At 43.5% G+C, this 15,368-nt stretch overlaps 1 protein-coding gene across 2 annotated transcripts; it reads left to right on the top strand.

The window, feature by feature from the left end:
• The first annotated feature begins 4,361 nt into the window (after nt 1–4,361).
• On the top strand, nt 4,362–10,811 carry LOC123426077 (dihydrolipoyl dehydrogenase 2, chloroplastic-like). 2 transcript variants are annotated; one of them, XM_045109860.1, is made up of 15 exons: nt 4,362–4,832; nt 5,541–5,687; nt 6,570–6,704; nt 7,377–7,494; nt 7,960–8,084; nt 8,432–8,557; nt 8,674–8,754; nt 9,053–9,115; nt 9,194–9,268; nt 9,351–9,429; nt 9,525–9,625; nt 9,809–9,922; nt 10,022–10,135; nt 10,223–10,294; nt 10,424–10,811. In XM_045109860.1, the coding sequence occupies exons 1-15, from the start codon at nt 4,536–4,538 to the stop codon at nt 10,538–10,540; spliced, it is 1,764 nt and encodes a 587-aa protein (XP_044965795.1). In that variant the 5' UTR covers nt 4,362–4,535; the 3' UTR covers nt 10,541–10,811. The 2 variants fall into 2 exon arrangements, with proteins under 2 accessions (XP_044965795.1, XP_044965788.1); XM_045109853.1 differs by having other exon boundaries at nt 10,387–10,811.
• The last annotated feature ends 4,557 nt before the right edge of the window (nt 10,812–15,368 follow it).

The raw sequence follows: 15,368 nt of genomic DNA, 5'->3' as shown, positions 1-15,368 counted from the left end.
AATCCGGAATCCTATACTAGAGAAATCGGAGCCATATAACTCGGACTTCCGGCTTCCTCCGGACGTCCGAGGCCCGGATGTCCGGCCAAGTCCCGGAAATCCGGAAGCCTGCACCAGTAGAAGTTGAGTTCTATATCTCAGAAATCCGGCTCCCTCCGGACGTCCGACACCCGTCGGAACTCCGGAACCTACCACCAGTAGAAGTTGAGCTGTATAACTCGAATTTCCGGTCCTCTCCGGACGTCCGGTGGCTAATAAATTCAACATAGGTTCAGTCGTATCTACAGGCCTCGGACGACCAACCCCTATCGGACGTCCGGTCGCTGTTTAATTCAAAATAGTTTTAGTCGTATCTACAGGCCTCGGACGACCGACCCGTGACGTCCGACCCCTCGCGGACGCCCGGACTTCCGACAACTGTCGGACGTCCGGACCCTGTGTGACTTAAAGTGTCCCCAACGGCTCTTTTTCTCTCCCCACTATAAATACCCCCCTCCCACTTCGTGAGAGTGTGGCCTAACACAGCCTTATCCTCATAAGAACACACTTCCACCTCACACACATTTGCTCACTCCAAATCTTAGATCCCAAGAGCATTTGTGAGCCCCTTTGAGAGTTGTTCCAATCAAAAGATAGATCTTCTCCCTCTCCTTCTCTCAACCCAAGCTATTTGTGATTTGAGCAAGTTTTGAGCATTCCCCGTGATCTTGTTACTCTTGGAGGTTGGAGACTCCTAGGCGGTAGGAGTTCTTCGGAGAGGAATCAATCCGTGTGATTTCCCCCGGAAAAGTTTGTGAGGGTTTGGAAGCCACCTCAAAGGCTTACCACTAGTGGTTGAGAAACGCCTTCGTGGTGTTATCTCAAAGGGAGAATAGGGTGAGCCTTCGTGGCGTTGGTGTGCCTTCGTGGTAACATCCACCTCTCTAACGGTGACTAGCTTCCCTCCAAGGAAGTGAACATCGGGATACATCTTCGTCTCAGTGACCTTGGTTATCCTTAACCCTAACTCCTTACTTGTGGTTTACTTGTGTTATTTGAGCATACATACATTGCATATTGCTTGTGCTCATTATATTGTGTTGGCCATTTCTTGTACAAGATTAATCATTCAAGCATACCCTCTATATCCACACGTTCATACTTGCAGCCCTTGATATATCGTGTTGATATAGTGTGATCTAGTATCTTGTGTTGTTCACCTACTTGTCGTGTGATATAGCTCAAGTAAGTTTGTGTAACTTACTTGTGCTTGTTAGTAACTGTATTCTGTCCATCTTGGTTGATCGTGTTGTTGATACACGTTGCAGTGCCTAGTGCATTTAGGATTTGTGCTTGACAAGTACCCTCTTAGTTTATTTCCGCATTAGGTTCAAGCCAAATCTGAAGAAGCTTTTAAATAGCCTATTCACCCCCCCTCTAGGCGTCATCAAGGTCTTTTCAAGGGCTTCGCCTAAGCTCCGCAGAAATACGATCTAGAGGAAAAACTGCGTGGTATAGGGTCAAGCAGCACGTGGCAAAGTTGTGTCTGAAAAACCCTCAATACCTCTAGTATATATAGGAGGGAGGGAGGGGAGGAGGCAGCCTCAAACCCTCAAGGTTTGGCCTAAATTGGAGGTGGAGGAGTCCTACTCCAATCCTACTTGGAGTAGGATTCCACCTTCCCACTTGGAAACTCTTTCCACCTTGTGTTTTTTCCTTCTCAAACCTTATGGGCCTTAGTGGGAACTTATTCCAGCCCACTAGGGGCTGGTTTATCTCTTCCCATAGCCCATGAGACCCCTTGGGGAGTGACACCCCTCTCGATGGTCCCCGACACCCCTCCCGGCACTCCCGGTACACTATCGATGAGCCCGAAAGTTTTCCGGTGACCAAAACATGACTTCCTATATATCAATATTTACCTCCGGACCATTCCGGAGCTCCTAGTGATGTCCTGGATCTCATCTGAAACTCCTAACAACTTTTGGTTACCAACACCTATAACTCAACTACACCGAAACGTCACCGAACCTTAAGTGTGCAGACCCTACGGGTTCGAGAACTATGTAGACATGACCCGAGACACTCCTCGGTCAATATCCAATAGCGGGACCTGGATGTCCATATTGGATCCTACATATTCTCCGAAGATCTTATTGGTGGAACCTCAGTGTCAAGGATTCATATAATCCTGTATGTCATTCCCTTTGTCCTTCGGTATGTTATTTGCCCGAGATTTGATCTTCGGTATCCGCATACCTATTTCAATCTCGTTACCGGCAAGTCTCTTTAGGCCCTGTTTGGAACCACAATAGATTATGATAATCTGGATTATAAAGATAGATTATATAATCTGGTTTATAAAAATAATCCAGGTGGTCATGTTTGGAGGCAGATTATATAAACTGTAATCCAGGATTTACATTGCATAATGACATGTCTGCCCTCTGATTTTTTTTAAAAGAGGAGGATGGCGGTGGCAGGAATGTAATTATCTCCAACTTTACAAGGATAATGGGTCATTAGCAATTCATAATCTGATTTTAGCTGGGTAGAGTAGATTATGAGTTTTTAATAATCTGTCATCTAGTTTTTATAATCTACACCATAATCTGTCATGTTTGGAGACAAAATAAATTATAAAAACTGAATTATATAATCTGAGTGGTTCCAAACAGGGCCTTACTCGTTCCATAATACAAGATACCATGACTTACACTTAGTCACATTGCTTGCAAGGCTTGTGTGTGATGCTGTATTACCGAGTGGGCCCCGAGATACCTCTCCGTCACACAGAGTGACAAATCCCAGTCTTGATCCATACTAACTCAACGGACACCTTCGGAGATACCTGTAGAGCACCTTTATAGTCACCGAGTTACATTGCGACGTTTGATGCACACAAGGTATTCCTTCGGTGCCAGTGAGTTATATGATCTCATGGTCATAGGAACAAATACTTGACACGCAGAAAACAATAGCAATAAAACGACACGATCAATATGCTACGTTCATAGTTTGGGTCTTGTCCATCACATGATTCTCCTAATGATGTGATCCCGTTATCAAGTGACAACACTTGCATATGGCCAGGAAACCTTGACCATCTTTGATCAACGAACTAGTCAACTAGAGGCTCACTACGGACAGTTTGTTGTCTATGTATCCAGACATGTATTTGAGTTTCCAATCAATACAATTCTAGCATGGATAATAAACGATTATTATGAACAAGCAAATATAATAATAACTAATTTATTATTGCCTTTAGGGCACATTTCCAACATGTACTGCCCCTTGCATCCTATAAATAGTGGAGGGGAGGGGAGGGCTGAACACATCAAGTCCTCTCCCTTGAGGTAGCCCTCTCCCTCCCGCTTCTCCCGTTCTTCCTCGTTCGCACTTCCGGAGGCGTGTGGCAAAGCAGTGCTAGGATTGCTCCACCACCATCTCCACCACACTGATGTGTTGGTTGAGATCCCAACTACTTCTCCTTCCTACTTTGCTGGTTCAAGAAGGAGGAGACGTCATCGAGCCGCACGTATGTTGAACGCGGAGGTGTCGTCTGTTCGACGCTAGATCGGGACGAATCGCGATTGGATCCTGAAGACGTACAACTACAATAACCGCGTTATATACGTCTCCACTTATCGATCTACAAGAGTATGTAGAGGCACTCCCCCTCTCGTAGATGTTAATCTTCATAGATTTATCTTGGTGAGCGTAGGATTTTTTTTGTTTCCGAGGTGACATTCCCCAACAAAAAGCCTAAGCTTGGGGATGTCTCATGGCACCCCAAGGTAATATTCAAAGAGTACCAAGCAACTAAGCTTGGGTACGCCCCAGAAGGCATCCCCTCTTTCTCTAACAACCATTGGTAATTTTACTTGAAGCTATATTTTTATTCGTCACATATCATGAGTTTTGGTTGAAGCGTCTTGTATTATATGAGTCATTGCTTGCTTTGCTAGTTAGTTTGTCATAATAAACTTGGCTAGACACTTATATCTGAGAGAGCCAAATTATGCTATGATCTTGTTGCAGATTTTTTTACAACACATGTCTTGTTGAAAAATTCCGGTTTTCAATCCTCGTCGTCGTTGTCCTCCCAGTCACATTGAGTCTCCGCCGCTGCAAACTCTTTTTTTCTAAAACAAATGCTGAGTTGCGAAAAACGTGGACACAAGTAAGAAAGTTTCCTCACGACCGTACAATCAAAAGCCAATCCAACGGACGCGGAGGTGGGGGACGTCCGCGGTCCATCGACCGGTTGAAGGTGAGAGTTTTCCTAATAAAAAGGGTGGGAGAGTTAAAAAAAATCTCCGTGAAAATCCCCGCTGTAACTACATACACTGACGTGTGGACCCGCCTCGCAGCGTCGTCTTCTTTCCCTCCGCCCCCTACCCGCTTCGAATCCTCCGCCCTTCGCGTAAACCCCAGCGGCCGGCACAGCCACACTCCATTCTCGGCATCTCCGCCCGCGCTTGCCCGCTCCCCTTCATACCGCACCCGCCCAGAGCGAAAGCCTCGCCTCCCAGCCAGTCTCTCGCCTCGCCATGCACGCCGTCTCCATCTCCGCTTCCGCCTCGGCGATCGCCAGCGGAGGCGCCAGATCCAAGGCGGCGGCGGGGCGCCGGGCCGGCGAGATCCGGTTCTGCGGGATCCCGGGCGATGCTCTCGCGTGCGATTCGCTGCGGGCCTCGCACGCCGCGGCGGCCACCAGACGCGCGGTCGTGAGGGCGGCCGCGTCGGCGAACGGCGCGACGGGGAGCAGCGGCGGGTTCGATTACGACCTCGTCATCATCGGAGCTGGCGTCGGTGGGCACGGCGCCGCGCTCCACGCCGTGGAGGAGGTCAGTGCTGCTTGTGCTCATGATTTTCTGTCAACTTGTCAGAGTTAAACCACGTTACTTTTCATTTACTGTGCTAAAGCTTGCATTTAATTTGCAAGCTTCGATTAGCAGCTGGTGCTGGAGTTGGAAATTTTGTTTGAATATGGTGAACTGGTGTTTATGTTTTTGCTCGAGGATTTCGTGCAGTAGCTGTAGGGCCCCCCCTCGCGATCTGTTAAATCCAGGTCACTTTGAAATTAGATCATCTTTTCCCTAGTCGTACTATTTGTTAATTTCATTGTGCACAAATGGATGGAATGTGTAATTTGCAATTTATGCAGTTGAAGTAAATGCAAATTTCTTTACAGCACCAGCGACAGTTTCTGTAAGTGTTTGTCCATCTATGGACCGGATGTTGACACATGTGTTGGCAGTGTTGTTGGATTGTTGAAGTTAGTCGACCTTCCCCACATTTGGTGATATAACTGAGAAATAGAACTATGCCCACCTTTTTGTTCTGAACTTCAATTCCTTCTATAACATACCCCCTCTGTAAAGAAATATAAGAGTGTTTAGAACTACTTTAGTGATCTAAACACTCTTATATTTCTTTACAAAGGGAGTACAATTGTACAAGCAAATAAGCTTACAGAATTATAAGTATGCCTGACATTGCTTCCATCTCTTCTTCTCATTTCTTTATGTTTTTATCTTGCTCAATTGGTGCAGGGGTTGAAAACCGCCATTATCGAGGGAGATGTTGTGGGTGGGACCTGTGTGAACAGAGGCTGTGTTCCGTCCAAAGCACTTCTTGCTGTCAGCGGTCGGATGAGAGAGCTTCATGATGAACATCACATGAAGTCCCTGGGTCTACAGGTATAACTGGATGCAATTATGATGGGTCGGAAACAGGTCATAGAATGTGTTACAACTACATGCATATTGCTAGGCATCAGGGAGTAGGGCATTTTGGAGACCGAGCTCCATGGAGCCCTTTATTTTGAAAAATTCAAAATTCATAAATTTCAGTTTCAAAAAATTCTGAAAAGAAATACACATGTATGCAAGGATGTAAAGTGTATGTGTGAAAATTTTCAGGATGAAATACCTTGAGTTGCGAGCTGCGCAAAAAAAAACAAAAAATCATGGACTTTAAAGATGAATAGTACTTATGCTAAAAAGCCCCAGATTTGTATTTTTTGTGTAGCTCACATTTTAATGTATTTAGACTTGAAAATTTGCACACATGTACATCATGTCTCTAGGTATATGTGTATTTATTTTCAGATGTTTTTGAAACTGAGAAGTTTGATTTTAAAGTTTTCAAATAAAGGCCTCCATGCAGCTCGGTCTCCGTTCGGCATTTTCGGGCATCAGGAGTCTATTTGAGTGGTTCACAAAGTCAATGATTCAACAGTAATCATAGAAGATAAACAGTGCCAGTTTCAGCTGCCTGTTTCACACTTACCTCATGAAGTGTATAACCTTGATAACTATTTTTAAGAAGTTACACATGTCGATTCTGTTGATCTTCCCTTCTTTGTTCTTAAGAATGCTTTGAGTTTTCTATATGTTAATGTTGCCCTTTACATGTGAGATTGTCCTATCCTAAATTGACTATATTTAACCAGAAGTATGCTCTGTCCTTATAAGTTACAACCGTTAACTGTCGGCATGTGCTGCCTTTTCATTCTTCCATGTTACGTCAGTTGTCTTGCATAATCAATTAATCATTGAACATATTCTGCCTTGTATTAGGTTTCTTCAACTGGATATGACAGACAAGCTGTTGCTGATCATGCAAACAATCTTGCCTCCAAAATCCGAAGCAACTTGACTAATTCAATGAAGGCTATGGGAGTGGATATATTAACTGGATTTGGCAAAATTGTGGTACGTCCTCTTAAATCATTTACTTGCTGGGTGTACAATTAGAAGTTTCTTAATTGTATACACATTCTATCAGCCTCTGTAAGCTAACAATTTTTTGATGAATTATATATGCAAAAGTTTTTTGATTGCATATCCTACAAACAGGCCTGACATAAAGGTCAATGAATGTCTCTGGAAATGTATTTGCATGTCTCATGCATGGTTGTTGATTTAGCCAAACTTTGCATTGATTGCTGTGGAAAGCCGAGTTCTAGTTAGTTATGGAGCCACGGAATGTCCAAGATAGGCATATGATGACTGCAAGCCACAACTGCTTGATTCAACCAGTTGAGTTGTAAATGATATAGAATGATTTATCATTATGGTGATAGCATGGAGTATGTGTGACTCTATTTACGGTGACAGCATGGAGTATGTGTGACTCTATTTACGGTGACAGCATGGACATGGGTGCGTGGAAGTTAGCTATCCATGTGCCAGAACCATAGCTAGGTTTTGAGATCTTATGGGTTTTAATTCTAGCCTATCACAACATGTTTGGGATTTAAAGGCTTTGTTGTTGCTGTCTGTTTACGGCCCTACTATGCAGGAATTGTCATAGAAAAGTTAATGTATTCGAACCATCAGTATTTCATTTATTGATCTACTTATTTCCGTCAATGATGTGATCAGGGAAAGCAAAAGGTACGATATGGAAAAGTTGGTTTTCCAGAAAAAGAAATCACTGCAAAGAACATCATAATTGCCACTGGATCAGTTCCTTTTGTTCCCAAGGGCATAGAAATTGATGGTGAGTGCTTATTATTCTCTTGATGGATCATTCTTCTAGATTAATTACAGTACTGATTTGATGTTCACAATATTTTTTCCATACTAATGGTATTGATTACAATTTTGGTTGAACTCCAACCTGCAACTCCAATCTGCAAACTAAGTACAGAAAACAGACATGTAAGCTATGCTAATAATGTAGTATGATGACCATTTTTCATATAAACTTTAGTACTATTTAGCTGTGGTGGCTTATGTTGATGCAGGTTTTCCTATTTTAAATTTAATCTTCCAATTGTCCTTGAGTTTAGTTCAAGTAAAGAACATCTTGTTTCTCTGTGATACGAAGGAAAATACGATAAAAAAACTGTAACCATTTTGTACCATTGTCGACTCCATTGCACGAATCTTTACACACTTATTGCAAGCACATTGTGTTGATTATCATTTTTTTATTTCCCTAATACTGTTTGTTATTGCGCAGGCAAGACTGTATTTACTAGTGATCATGCATTAAAACTTGAGTCAGTTCCGGACTGGATAGCTATTGTTGGAAGTGGTTATATTGGACTTGAATTCAGCGATGTATACACAGCTCTAGGAAGCGAGGTAATGGAAAGTTCTTCCTGTCAACAAATTTGAAGGATGGATTTAATCATGTTTTAGGAATGCATGTGTATATCTGATAGTGTTCCCATGTAATCACTTCATTCAATGCAGAAACATGACACTTGCAAAAGATTTCTATCATTTGCATCTTTATTTCTTGGATCAATGGATCTGTTACACCTTCTGTTTTGCATATGTTATTATTATTTTACTGGCATGCAGATATTCACACCATATTCGACTTCAGAAAGTGCTTGAAGATTCTATTAGATGCTGTAACTAAATGTTTGGACCAAATATGCTGCTTACAGGTGTATGCCTAAAGTTACACAATTTTGATTGGGCAGGTTACCTTTGTTGAAGCTCTTGACCAGCTGATGCCTGGTTTTGATCCTGAAATCGCAAAATTGGCCCAGAGAGTCCTTATCAATACAAGGAAAATTGACTATCACACTGGTGTTTTTGCAAGCAAGGTTAAATTCACCATCCACTCTAGCTTTTCTCACAGTATAGAATCTTTATATAAATATTATTCATCATTCATTCATTCATCATATGTATATTGAATTGTTGATGCATTTGCCTCAAGATTACTCCGGCAAAGGATGGAAAACCTGTGTTGATTGAGCTCATTGATGCCAAAACGAAGGAACACAAAGAAACCCTTGAGGTGAATTACATTTTAAATATATTTTTGTTCTTGTAGACAGGCGTTACAATGGCAGTTCTGCTGGCTATGTTTTTATAGGGTGCAGCACATGCACACTTTGATTATTTCTATTATCTTGTGATGGATGATTTAATCGAATAAATTTGCTACATATCTTCGACACCTCACTTGCCAATATATTGACTATTTATTTTGGCCATTCTTGCTTAGCTCATTCATTTTAGTTGGAAATATGAACACCATATTTGCTGCAATTCGACAATGGCTTTTATGTGAGAGTGAAAATTTGTGTGTGTAGGTGGATGCAGCCCTTATAGCCACTGGAAGAGCACCATTCACCAGCGGACTTGGCTTGGAAAATGTGAGTACTTGAAAGTGTAGCTATCAGAAGAAAATGCTGCAGTTTATTAGACATGGATATAAATTGTTTTTTCTTCAGATTAATGTTGTCACACAGCGTGGTTTTATTCCTGTTGATGAGCGGATGCAAGTCACCGATGCTGATGGCAATGTGGTATGTTACAAAAACTAATTGCTACACTTTGGACAATTGTCTCCCAATAGCCCGTTTGGATATTAACATATGATATGTTTAGGTACCGAATCTATTTTGCATTGGAGATGCGAATGGTAAACTCATGCTTGCCCATGCTGCCAGTGCACAGGGAATCTCGGGTACTTCCGAAGTTGTTGATACTTGCATTTGTGTTGTTGCTTCTATGAGTGCTGCTTGCTATAGTTGTGTAATGTGTAATTCTATGAAAATGTAGTCGTTGAGCAAATCTCTGGGAGGGACCACATTCTGAATCATTTAAGCATCCCAGCTGCTTGTTTCACTCATCCAGAAATCAGTATGGTTGGGCTGACAGAGGTAAGTCGAGGATCTTAACTCCTAGTTCTGCCTTGTTCATGCATTTTTCATCTATACTAAAAAAAATATTATATATATTTTCTTTAATGGAACTAATTTAATGCATTCTGTTCCTGCACTTGATATGTAACATATCTCGAAAAGAGAAAAAGACTTGACCAGGGTGTGTTGAATATGTTGTAGCCACAAGCCAGAGAAAAAGCTGATAATGAAGGGTTCGAGGTAAGTGTTGTTAAGACCAGCTTTAAGGCCAACACAAAAGCTTTGGCAGAAAATGAAGGCGATGGTATTGCTAAGGTGATTCTGTTTTAACATTAAGTTTTGTACTTGTTGGTTGTTTTCAGACTTTGCATCCACTGAAATTTTGAGTTTGACAATATTTGTCCCTCTTTGCAGATGATCTACCGACCTGACACGGGAGAAATTCTCGGTGTTCACATCTTGGGTTTGCACGCTGCTGACCTCATCCACGAGGCATCAAATGCCATTGCCCTAGGAACTCGTTTGCAAGTGAGTATAGCTTATATTATTTTTCTTTACTCCTCTCCATTGTATAGCAATTTTGTTTGTAGTAACACAATGGCATCCACCATGCAGGAACTTAAGCTTGCTGTTCATGCACACCCAACATTATCTGAAGTACTCGACGAACTCTTCAAAGCTGCCAAGGTACAGATCCATGTGTTCTCTATTCAGCCGCTTAGAAAAAATCTCGGGCCATGACTCTGAACAGCTGTAAGCCATTCTTTCTTTCCCAACAGGTTAATTCAGGTGTCTCTCATTCTGTAAATGAACCAGTTGCAGCCTAAAGACGGGCAGGAACGCGAGCAAAATCATCCACCCCAGCCTCTCTTGAAGGCCCTTAGTTTCATTACGAGCCTGCTGTCTTCCCTGCAACAAGATCGGCACCCCTAGCCTGACAAGGAGCTTTTGCAGCCAGCTGGTGCCACATCATGGTACCCAGGGAAAAAATAGTTACACATTTTGTAGGGTGTTCAGATATTATTAGTCATGGGGTGTTGATTTGGTTCTTGTTGCCTTCATTTCTTTGTTATTTCACCTATTGAGTTGTAAGTCTAGCCAGGGTGGTTCAAATAATCGGCGTTGTCGCCGCGATGTATTTTAAGTCTGCTCAGTTCAGCAGGATGATGTCTGAAAAGAAATTTGCAGGTTGAAGGACTCGAAACTCTGCTGTCTTAACTCTCAACTACCGCCATATATACTCCAGTTTTTTGGATGCTGATTTGGTGCAAGTTGTCGTACCATAAGTACCAAAATCTTAAAAAGAATATCCATTGATTACCAAAAAAAAGTTATAACACGTGGACTTGATTTTGTAAAACATAATTACTAATATTTACTTTAAAAAAGACACCGTAAACTTGCAAAAATATATATTTACCTTAAATTAAAATGACAAACAAGCTAACTGTCATTACACCAAAAAAAGAAGGTACAAAAACACAAGAAAGGCTTTTGTAAGTAGGAAAACTCTTGTAATCCATGATTTCTAAACTCTCCGTCAGCCGCTCTGTCTATGCGACACGTGCCTCTGTAGGGTCCCCACATCGACTTTTGTTTCTCTTATCTCCAGTCGAGAGACACACAACCCAACGACGGATCCCCAAGGTCTCAACCCGGAATAGGGGAAGGAGAGGGGAAGAGAGAGCCGACAAAGAGTACAGGGCAAGCGGCGCGCCCTCACTCGCCTCCTCATCTCGGGGCTGGTCGCCGACGCCAGAACGGCGAGAAAATCCAAGAGCTCCCGCGGCGGCCACCATGGAGCCCAAGTGATGAGGACATCAATACCATTGTTACGTCCATAGCCCCATCTGCTATACATACTGGACCGATTACTAGAGCTCGTGCATGCCAATTGAATTACCAGGTACTTTCGTTTCTTGGAAATCCTTCTAATGTTCATGAACATATGATGTTGCCTAAGTTAGATACTTTTGTTGTACTTATGAATGAAGGACCTAGCATAGACAAGAAGGATATCCGTCGGAGCGGGATCAAGCATGAAGAAGAATGGGCACACGCGGGAAAGAACAACGGAGCTTCCACTCGTGATTTTCGTACTTTAAAGCCACCATAAGGAGAGCATGAAGGCTTGGACAAAATATTCAAGACGTCGCTTTATAAATTTTGTCCATAGGCTATTATAGGTGTTGCGCAACCTTATTTTTGGGCCAGACCCATGTAATTTCAAAATACCATATTATAGGCTATTTTTAGATTCTGTATGTTTGGGAAAACTGAGTTAGGGTCGGTTTCGGACCCCTCCTCCAAGGGATCACGAAATTCCTCCTCTATTCCCCCATATACACAACCCTTAGGGCGCCGTTTAGACTTGAGTTTTGTTTAGATTACAAGTTCGCCATAGCTGCAACTTCACGTTCTTTTTTTGTGTTCCACGACCAGACAAAGGCGTCACAGAACCCCACTTTCATCAATAAAGTTTTCCTCTTATATTCGCAATATCCAGATTGCAATCTTAGTTTCTTGCTTGTTCTTCGTTTGCGTGCAGGAAATAGACCCTCGTGGTTAGGTTGATCGTGCTTCGGCGTGGTCAATAACCTCTCGGAGTTGATTTAGCGATTACTAAGGCGCGGCGTCCTCACACGTTCGTAGTCGGATCGTCAAAGTCTACTCCACCAAAACGATAACCACCAACTCATCAAAAGACAGGGATAACTTTGCCTCTATCAAGTGGTATCAGGTTTCCAGGTTGCTCGGTGAGATTTTACCAGTTTTTCGTAGTTAGATCGCATATGTTCTTTATACCTATAGTCCACGAAAAAGCCACAAAAATAGGGTTAGATCATCATATCCAAACCAATCTGAGCCTTTGCATGGTCTTTTCAGTATTTTGCTTTGTTGAATTTGCGGTTACATCATCGTGTCGAGTTGCTGGTCTTAGTGCCTAGTCCTTTAGAGTTTCGAGTTCTGTTCACATGTTGTTACACCGCCACCGTGCCATCTTTCATCGCTGCCATATACCACCACCACACTACCATCATGGCTGCTGCCATATACCACCACCACACCACCATCATCCATGCTGCCCTATATCACCACAACATATCCACCAGCAATCCCAGTTCGAGTACTTTACATATTAGGTTAATTTCGAGATCCGTTTGTTTTCGGTTTCGCGTTTCTTACCTAAGTAGGTTTCGAAAAAGAAAAAAAGAGTCTTGCACACTTTTCAGAGCACTTTTTAGGCCAAATTTTCGGAGGGTGAATTTTTTCCCTATCGTCTTGTTAGGCTTTTTAGAGAGTTTTGAGACACTCGCCACCATAGTGATTTTTGTCCCAATTGTTGGTCGTCGCAGCCCCGAATTGCTCGAGAGAAAAAAATGAGTCAAAAAAAACTTTCATGCCTATTATGTTTTTGGTCCTTCGGAAGTGTTTTGAGACACTCGCCATTATAGTGATTTTCGCAAAAAAAAAGAGCGCAAAAAAAAGAAAAAGAAAGAAACAAAATTAGAGTGGCTCTTCCCTTGATTACATGTAGCGTCGTGATTTTGTTGGTGTTCTAGACTCGTGTCTCTAGTACGGTCTAGCCTAGGACCACCACGGTACCGTCGTTGAGCTTTCCTTCAGCTTTGCATCTCTGAACTGATTATTGCCAACCCTTTTTGCTACCATATTAAAAGCCTTTCCAGCTCTACATACATCTACATCGTGTGTTTCATACCACGTGGCAATCGCTCTATCCAAGCTTTGAGAGTTTTGGCTACACCGGTTGCTGATCACCACCCGTCGCTCGGTAAGAACTAGTAAGAATTTGAGTTTTGCTTGATGAATTTGTGACACACCACCACCACCACCACCACTTCCTAGTAGTCTGTAGGTTCATATTCTTCTGTGTTTCATTGCTACTAACCATGCCAGGATCACAAGACGACGAGATCGACTGGGAGAGCCTCACCAACCGGGAGCTCCATGATAAATTTCAGCAAATGATGGCTGACCAGGTACAAGACTTCGTGACCAGCCTTGGAGAGGCCATGGAGAAGCTAGACGGTTTCGAGAAGACATTTGACACCAAGATGGACGCCAAGTTCATTGAGGTGCTTGTTGGGTAACGTAGTAATAATTCAAAAAAAAAATCCTATGTGTCACCAAGATCAATCTAGGAGATGCTAGCAACGAGAGAGAGAGAGAGAACATCTTCATACCATTTAAGATCGCTAAGCGTAAGCGTTACTATGAATGCGGTCGATGGAGTCGTACTCGCGGCGATCCGATCCAAGCACCGAACGAACGGTGCCTCCGCGTTCAACACACCTACAGCCCAGGGACGTCTCCTCCTTCTTGATCCAGCAAGGGTGAAGGAGAAGTTGAGGGAGAGCTCCGGAAGCACGACGGCGTGGTGGCGGCGGAGCTTGTGGTTCTCCGATAGGGCTTCGCCAAGCGCCGCGGAGGAGGAGAAGTGGAGAGGTAGGGTTGCGCCAAGGGGAGAGGTTCAGGGGTGTGCGCAACCCTCCCAAACCCCCACTATTTATAGGAGGGAGGGGAGAGGGGCCGACCATCCTAGGAAACCCTAGGAGGGGCGGCAACATCCCTAGGAGGAGGGGGCGGCGGCGGCCCTAGGGGTGGCTTGCCTCCCAAGTCGGAGGGAGGCAGCCCCGCGCCCTAGGGTTTTGCCCTAGGCACCTTGAGCCTCCTATGTTGGCTCTCACCAGCCCACCAGGGGCTGGTTCCCTCCAACTTTCGGCCCATGCAGCCCTCCGAGAAAGGTGGACCCTCCCGGTGGACCCCCGGTACCCTTTCGGTGGTCACGGTACAATACCGATAAACCTCGAAACCTTTCCGGTGACCGAAACTAGACTTCCCACATATAAATCTTTACCTACAGACTATTCCGAAACTCCTTGTGACGTCCAGGATCTCATCCGGGACTCCGAACAACCTTCGGTAACCACATATACAATTCCCATTACAACTCTAGCGTCATCGAACCTTAAGTGTGTAGACCCTACGGGTTCGGGAACCATGCAAACATGACCGAGACACCTCTCCGGCCAATAACCAACAGCAGAATCTGGATACCCATGTTGGCTCCCACATGTTCCACGATGATATCATTGGATGAACTACGATGTCAAGGATTCACTCAATCCCGTATACGATTCCCTTTGTCTACCGGTATGATACTTGCGCCAGATTCGATCGTCGGTATCCCTATACCTTGTTCAATCTCGTTATCGGCAAGTCTCTTTACTTGTTTCGTAACACATGATCCCGTGGCTAACTCCTTAGTCACATTGAGATCATGATGATGATGTATTACCGAGTGGGCCCAGAGATACCTCTCCGTCACACGGAGTGACAAATCCTAGTCTCGATTCGTACTAACCCAACAGACACTTTCGGAGATACCTGTAGTGCACCTTTATAATCACCCAGTTACGTTGTGATGTTTGATACACCCAAAGTATTCGTGCAGTATCTGGGAGTTGCACAATCTCCTGGTCTAAGGAAAAGATACTTCACACTAGAAAAGCTCTAGCAAACGAACTATACGATCTTGTGCTATGCTTAGGATTGGGTCTTGTCCATCACATCATTCTCCTAATGATGTGATCCTGTTATCAACGACATCCCATGTCCACGGCCAGGAAACCATGACCATCTATTGATCAACGAGCTAGTCAACTATAGGCTTACTAGGGCATGTTGTGGTCTATGTATTCACACATGTATTACGGTTTCCAGTTAATACAATTATAAC

Source organism: Hordeum vulgare, chromosome 1H (genome assembly GCF_904849725.1).
Source record: "Hordeum vulgare subsp. vulgare chromosome 1H, MorexV3_pseudomolecules_assembly, whole genome shotgun sequence".
In the NCBI taxonomy this organism is placed as follows: domain Eukaryota; kingdom Viridiplantae; phylum Streptophyta; class Magnoliopsida; order Poales; family Poaceae; genus Hordeum; species Hordeum vulgare.
The sequence above is the reverse complement of the archived record's forward strand: the minus strand, read 5'-3'. Positions and strand labels throughout refer to the sequence as shown.

Coding starts and splice junctions, on each gene's coding strand:
- LOC123426077 (XM_045109860.1), top strand. CDS start 4,536: ATGCACGCCGTCTCCATCTCCGCTTCCGCCTCGGCGATCGCCAGCGGA. Junction 10,136..10,222: donor CCCTAGGAACTCGTTTGCAA/GTGAGTATAGCT, acceptor TCCACCATGCAG/GAACTTAAGCTTGCTGTTCA. Junction 10,295..10,423: donor AACTCTTCAAAGCTGCCAAG/GTACAGATCCAT, acceptor TAAATGAACCAG/TTGCAGCCTAAAGACGGGCA.